General features: G+C 38.2%; 1 protein-coding gene across 1 annotated transcript; it reads right to left on the bottom strand.

Moving 5' to 3' along the window:
* Nucleotides 1-642: 642 nt before the first annotated feature.
* LOC122904111 (hyaluronidase-4-like) lies at nt 643-8,083 on the bottom strand. The gene is made up of 3 exons (XM_044244587.1): nt 7,163-8,083; nt 3,623-3,712; nt 643-1,089 (listed from the first exon to the last, which is right to left on the bottom strand). The coding sequence occupies exons 1-3, from the start codon at nt 8,081-8,083 to the stop codon at nt 643-645; spliced, it is 1,458 nt and encodes a 485-aa protein (XP_044100522.1).

Below are 8,083 nucleotides of genomic sequence, written 5' to 3'. Positions count from 1 at the left end.
TATATCTTATTTGACTGGCTTTCCTCCAGAAATTTCTATTTAATTATTAAAAAAAAGATAATACCTTTGCTGAGACTAAGAGTCTGTTACAAAGTTAATGAATGACCTGGTTCTCCATGCCCCTCCTCTCCCTCCTGCATGAGCCATACAGGCCTTCTTGATGTCCTGAAACACTTCACATCTGCTCCCACTTAAAGGTTTTTGCCTTTGCTCTTCCTTATTCCCCATTCCAAGAATGTGGGTGTAGCTGGGCTGTGCTTCCGCCTTCAGGTCATCGCATTAGTGGGCTTATTTGTCTACCTTTATACAATCTCCTGTTCTCCGCCACACGCCCTGGTCCCTTCACCCTCCTTTATTATTTTCCACAGCACTTATCTTCATTTGATATGTATGTATTTATTTATCGTTTACTTATTATTGTTCAGTTTCTCACAAGAATCTAAGCTCCATAAGCGCAGAGACTTCTGGATGTTCACTTCCTCATCCCCAGCGCCTAGCCCGAAGGAGGCATCCCATAAAATAATCACTCTGGCAAGGACTAGAGCCAATGATCACTTTGGAAAAATGTTTTACTTTAAAGCCAATAACTATTTTAGAAGTAGCTTAAGTGAAAGGGGGGGGGAAACCAGCATTTTCTACTCTTCAGTATTTCAAAGAAAAATTGACCTTGAAAGAGGAGGTGAGAGAATTCCACAGAATCGTAGATAAGGTCACGCTGAGAAAAACTGATAAATGAAAGTTAGTCATAAGAGCCTTACTATTCCCTCTCAAGAGATCTGAAGAGTGTTGCTGGCAAGATTCTCCGTGCCAGCCAGGATAGCAGTGACACACAAATCCATTCTTCATGGTCTTTATTGTCTTCAGTTTACTGGTTGGAGAAATGATGAATCTGAAACTCTTACTTAGGATGTATTTCTTAGTGCTGCTTCCAGGCATGTGCAGATAGGAGGAGGATTCGGGGACTTTTCGGATACATCTTCCATTATTGTGACACAGACTTTGACTGCAGAATTTAGCCGCTGATGTCACGTTAACAGCATAATGGCCCAATGATCCTTGGATAGACTTTTGCACAGATAAGCAGGTCTCCTGTAGGAAAAGTAGAGATCTGTTTAGTTCCCTTTTCAAAATGTGATTCTGTTATTATACAGGTGGTATTAATACCTGAAGATTTCCTCCTCAAGCTGAGGAGGAAGATCTATTTTTTAATTAGGAATTCATATAAAGAGATATTTGTAGTAGCATCTTAAAAAGATCAGCATTAATATGGTAGGGTTATTTTATAAATTTAACTTTCATTGTGAAACATCCTCAACATCCTCAACATCCGTATTAAATATACACTAATATTACAGGTCAGATAAATTCCTGCCTTGACCCATATAGGAGGAACCATGGGAAAATCCTAGGAGATTCATTAATAACATACACTGAATTCTCCGTTAGCACTTCAGTGATTTTGATCAATATTAACACCGGTCCGTAATTAAACTCCAATTAAATTAAAGAGGTGGGGTATTTTCTCAGTGAGAAGAGGCATCAATACTGTGAATCCATCTAGTAAGGACGGAGAGGGTTCAAATGGAAAGTTACAAGACAGAATAAACTCCTAATGACAGGCAGTTTAACAAGGTGTCACTTGGGATGGTAACAAGGGCTGAAAATCTCATGTGTCATGTTTTGGTCCAGGGACATCCGTCTAAGCTAGTCTCATGCTATATTTAGGAACAGATGCTATTTTTCGTCAGGACCAGACTCCTTATCTGAGAGGAGGTTCTAGAACCAATGGAATAAAATAAAAACAAGCAAATCATTGAACAAGAAAGAGAGAGATTGGGGGAAGACTATAATCAAAGAGAGCCTAGAACCCAGGTAAGTACAATCAAGTTCAACTTGGGCATCTCCTGTTCTTTCCTCTTTCTTGACATACGTTCTTCACTTAGCTTCCAGGACATCACCCCCTCCTGGGTTTTTTCTGCCTCGCTGGATGTTCCTTCATAGTGTCCTTTGCTAGGTTCTGCTCATCTTTCCTACCTCTGAATACTGGAGAACTTCAGGCTTAATTCTTAGACCTCTTCTCTTCTCCAGCTCTAGTCTCTGGATACACTCACCCCATCTCCTTGCTCTAAATAGAACTCCCAAATGTGTACTTCCCAGACTTTGCCTGGGTGACATCTCCACCTGCAAGTCTCACAAGCATTTCCAACCTAACACACTCCAGTGCGAGCTCCTTATCCTCTTGCCAGCCTACAGCTCTGGCAGCCGTCTCCACCTGAGCATTTGACAGTTTCCTCTTACCAAGGCCTCAGGAGCAAAGCCTTGGGGATATACTTGAGTTGCAGGCTGTGTGGAAGTGTCTCTAACCAAATCTCAGTGACCCCTCATGCAAAAAAAGAGCTCCTATGTGGCAGTTGTGTGGGAAGAACTTCAAAAAACAAAAATAATTATAAATGTCCCAAATAAATAAAAACTACATTGCCCACTTAGTCTCCTCCCAACCCAGTTTCCTACACCGTTCCTTAAAGCAAATGAACAAAGAAATTGCCCCCACGATCCTCTTCCCCATACCCAAGACTTAAGCAAGGGGTGTGGGGACAAAAGGCAGGAAATGTTTACTGGAATAATAGCCAACACATCCCGTATCCCAGGCACTGTTTTAAGCGCTTTATGCATGTTATGATGCAGTTCGCATAAGAGCCCAGTGAGAAGATACTATTATTTTCCCCCATTTTACAGATAGAGGAATTGTAGAGTCAATGAGCTGCTCAAGGTCACATGGCTAGTAGGGGACAAAAAGCACACGGCGGACCCCAGACAACCCAACTTCCGGCCTCCTGCTCTTAGCAGCTCTTCCGTGCCACACTGAATGAGAAGGAGATGGCCCGTTTTATGTGTTATGAGACTGGATGTTTTAATACCTGGAAATGAGACTATCTGTTCATACCTGCAAGTGAAGAAAAGCTGCGGTTCAGAATTTTCACTTAGACAGTGTGACCCGCGACCAATAGAACATGTTCAAATTCAGTTGTGAAAAATAATAGTTATTTTGTGGGGGCACTACTACGATCAAGAGCAGATTGTTAGTAAAACCTTATATGCATATATTTTTTTCCTCCCATGAGCATTTCTATCTTTGTTGATCAGGCAATAAAGAGCCATTTTTAGAAAACCCATCCCCCTTAATGTGGATGAAATAATATTTGTTTTTAAAATTTACTATTCTTTTTCTTTGTCACATATACATTATGTCATTGCATCTACTGAAATCCCTGCAGAATAGGTTTTTTTCGGTACCTTTTTCTTTTTCTTTTTCTTTTTTTTAGATGGAGAAACTGAGACTCAGAGAGGTTAATTAACTAGCCTAAGATTACACTTCCAGAATATGAAAATTGAATTCTCCCTTAGGGCTGTCTGATTGGAAAACCTGTGCTCTTTCCAGGCTACACTAGCCACAGTGGTGGGTACAGAGTAGGTGCTCAAACAATGTTAGTCCCTGTACTGTTTGAGCTTCATTAAAGTCATGGGAACAGATAACCAACCATTTGTCCCTGATACGGAAAAGTAAAACAAAAAGCAGTATCGGGAATATATTCAAGATACTGACAGAGAAATCACTGCTTACCTTCGAATCAGAGTATTCGTATCCTCCCCACAATATTATCCCTGCCGCTCCCAAAGCAGCGCTCTCGCCAATTGTATGTACTAAATCTTCCTAGAAGAGAGAAGTATCACAAGTAGTTTCTGCCAAACTCAATTTAGTCATTGACATTTCAGTGATAAGACTCAACCCATCAATTGTGGTAAAAACACACACACACGCACACACACACACACACAGATAATGTTATCTGTGTTTCTCAAACAAAATACTGTAGAGCAGAATTAGGAAAGGTAATTCTGCCTTGGATTCTTAGCTTTTGTTTGATAAATATTTATGATGTTCCAGGCAATATTTTAGACACTGAGAATAGAAAAATGAAATAGATTCCAGTTCCTGTCCTCAAGGGAGCTCTTTAGTGTGCTGGTTGAGACAAACATATAAACAAGTAATTATAATTTGCTGGAACTCTTAACTTTGATGTTATACTACCTGTAACCACTGAACAATAATCATCATCATCATAATAAAAAGAACAAAGCTTGCTGTGATTAAAAAAAACAAGTGATTTTAGTATAACAAATTTAGTTCCATATTGTCCCACTAGACATATAGATCAGAGGTTCTGCTTAATTCTACATGGAAGAGTCTGGGAAATCTTCCTTCAGAAAGTTTCAGGAGGTGAGATTTTAGATGTGTCTTTGGAAGTGAGTGCAAATTCATAAGACCGATTAGAGAGGGCAGAATTTTGTGTACAGTAGGAAGAATAAGGGCAGAGGTTCCTATGTAGAAGAAAACCAGTCCCCCCAGAGAACTGCCAGGAGCTCTTGTGGTAAAACACAGTGGACTGGGGAAGAAGTGACGGCATCTGAATCTTTGTATATAGGGAGGATCCAAATGCAGAGAATCTTTTATGCTATTTTAAATTATTCAGACTAAAGTACAAAAAAAGTTTTAGTACTGGAAAACCCCAAATTTGCAACTTGGATAGATGTTTTTGGCTGTCACAGAAAACATGTATTGGCGGAGGAGGTCAAGATGGTAGGGAGGGACACCAGTTGGGAGGTGATGCGTGCTGCTGAATGAGAAAGGATGAGGGTCTCAACGAAGGCAATGTCAGTCCTTGTAAAACAGAGGAAGAGGGATTTGGAACCGAAGATGGATATCTCTCGGATAATGGGAAGAGCGGGGAGGATACAAGTGACACAAGCTGGGCGACTAAGTAGATTATAATTTACCAAGACAAGAAACTGTGAAGGTTATGTTCACGATTATAGAGCAAGAACAAAGATGCAGGGCATAAGGGGATGGAACAGAGATGGAACAGAGAAATGAAGCAATTTGCATTCTTTCCTTCCTTCCAAGGTGTGGAGAACCAAACATCCAGTGCAAAGACACAGTGTTCAATACTAGGATGAGAAAATGGCTGTGCCACGGCACAGTGTCCCTGCATTATGGGAAGCCTCCAATAACACTAGTGCTTCTGTTCCACAATTTGTGTAGGTAACATAACAAGAAAGGAAATTTTCCTTCTATTTTACTAGCCAGTATCATAATCCTTAAATGTAAATCAAGTCTTTGACTTAAATTGAGAAACTTCTGAAAGAAAATATCAAACAGAGTTGGTATTTTAAATTATTTCTTTGTAAAGTTATGGTATTTAGACAATAGGTAAAAAAGATCCATATCATTCATTGATTGGTGAAGGCCAATAGGATGTATTAAAATGCTTCACTATAATAATAATCATATTAATCCCATAGTTTTTGGTGAGTAGAGTATGTGGTCTATTGATTTCTGAAGTAGAGCTCAGAGGTGTTATGTAGCCCATAATTTATGTCAGAAGTCTAATAACACAAAAAATAGGAAAGTTATGAATAAGACTTTCATTAAAATGTGACTCATCTCATTCTCTCATTTTCTTTCAAGACAAACTATCTAGCTATATGGACTAATATTAGTTTCTACCATTATGATTATTATTATTAATAATATAATTATTAATAATATAATATATAATAATAGCAATGGTGGTCACTAACAATATTAATAATTATTATTAATATTAATTATTGATTAATAGTTGTTAATATTAATAATTATTAATATTACTGTTGTTATTATTAATACAACACATTATAGGCACTCAGTAAATAATTGTGAACTGAATAAATATAACCTAGTCTTTTTCCCAAAAGGATCTGAGAAAGTGACATGATTTGAGAGATCTGTTGAGGAATGACTTATGAGAAGACTTTGGTAGGTATAACTGATGTATTCAAATACCTGGAGACCTGACTTCTGAAAGAAGGATTTGATTTATTCTAGGTTGCACCAGAAGGTTGAATTAAAATTAATGGTATGAAATTATCCAGGGGCAGAGTAGACTCAACATACTTCAGAACTTTCTGGGAATTAACACTGTCCGCAAGTGTCAGTGTTACTTCTGGACTAGGGAGAGTGCCACAGAAAAGTGCTGAAGCAGAGCCAGATAAGGAAGAATCCATGTTTGGGTGAGAAGTGGATTAGACACCTCTGAGATCCTCCAGCTTTTTGTCAAGATGTTATGATTCTTTTCCTCCTAAACTTATTGAATGAACATCCCATTAATGAGTAATCCTTAATGATACAATGTCAAGTCGACTCAACAGCATTTTTGTCAGTGGATGTTTATTCTGAAAAGTTTGAGGAAGAATTGACACTGCTTTTAAATGTCCTCATCTCAAACATAAGCAGTCTAAAACAGTGAGCGGTGTAGTCTTTCAATGGCCCTGTGTCTGTGTTGGGTAGTGGAGTAACAGCACTGTGGGCTCACAGGTATGGATGGGGATTTAAGGGTTTTCTTATCTAGCTATCCATCCAACCATTGAAGCCCTCTAATAATGTCTTATCTAAATGACAGTCTAGCTAAATCTTGAATACTTCCACATGTCGGCAAGCTCATTATCTTCCAAACAAGCTCCTTCCCACCTCTTTGTGCCTCCTACTTTGTGTTAAGTCAAAGGACAGTATCCATTTACATAAACTGTTTTTAAAGTATTGACACTAGCCACTAGATCACATTGTAGACTCTTCAATATAAAGTCAATGGAATTTATGGTATTTTTCAATGAACTTAGTAAAAACACAATGATGCAGTATAACAAAAACTGTAACTGCTTAATAATTTACCCAAGCTTTGTTCTGGATGTTTTAGATTTGAAAAATTGCTATTACTCTTCCCTATTAAAAAGTGGATTCTGAAATTTCTCCAGGGTTAAAATTAATCTGTTGCATCATTTAACTCAAGCTTGATCTGTTGCATCATTTAACTCAAGGGGTTTCAGGAAACCCCTAAAAATGCTAAGCTGATAAGAATCATCATCTTAAAACCAAGTAAACATCTAATTGTCAGTGATACTGTTTCAGAATTGACTTAACATTTGAAAAAATATATACCTTTTAATAATAAAATAGTATTCTATTATTAAGGGAAAATAATTATACTAAAACATTTTTTTTCACAGATTTTGTATAGTCATTGTACTAAATTTCCATTTTTAGATGAGTGTACTTTTTCCTTACCTGTGACAAATCTTCAATACTATGCAAATAAAATGGTCTGGAAAAAATAAAAACTGGCAAAATGTAGTCATGTCTAGCCGTTTCAGCAATCCTCATGGCTTCCCTAACTCGATAATGAACAAATTTCAAAGCATTTAAACTTGACTTCAATATTTTATCCAGATATATTGACGTATAAAGTGCTGTGCTTTTTTCCCATAGCCACTGGAGTTGGTCATTGCGGAAAATTTCATCATTGGGGCATTTACCTGTGTACGTCTGTGGGTTTATTTTATAATCATAATTGTAGCAGTCTGGGTAGAGATAAAAGCCCCATAAACACTTGGGTCTCATTTCTAAAGCCAGTGTGAGAGTAGTGTGCATGAAACTCCTTCCAGCATTTTCAAATTCCTGTTGGGCAACTGTGTTCACTTTCATTTCTGACCAGTCAGGGTGGTGGTTTCTGGTGAAGGCTAAGGAGTAGTTTTTATATATTAGTCTATGACCCCAATTTCTATCCCATTGGGGTTTCCAGCTTTCCCAGTCAATGACAACAAGACCTTCTGATCTCCACCAAGAGACAACACGTGCAATGTCATCAGCTGTCTTCTTGAGGTGTTTAGAAAGACTCATATTCTGTGGTATCCCTCCATTAAAGGGTTTTCCATCTTGAGAGAAATAAGGATAATACCCTAATTCATTTGGGTAAAATATGGCAATTGTTGATCCCCTCTGAGTCTCTAAGGGATTTGATATAATATTAAATAACTGAAGATTCAAATCCACATTGAAGAAATGTTGACACTGCATTGTTGGGGCAGCCCAGAAGATGTTGAAGGGTCGATTCTTGATCACTGGAGGCAGTGCTGGTTTGGGGACTGAATGAGTGACCTTGATCAAGGACAGTAGCACTTCTAACCAGGCCACCCATGGCTTACACAT

This window comes from Neovison vison, chromosome 4 (assembly GCF_020171115.1).
Source record: "Neovison vison isolate M4711 chromosome 4, ASM_NN_V1, whole genome shotgun sequence".
In the NCBI taxonomy this organism is placed as follows: Eukaryota; Metazoa; Chordata; class Mammalia; order Carnivora; family Mustelidae; genus Neogale; species Neogale vison.
The sequence above is the reverse complement of the archived record's forward strand: the minus strand, read 5'-3'. Positions and strand labels throughout refer to the sequence as shown.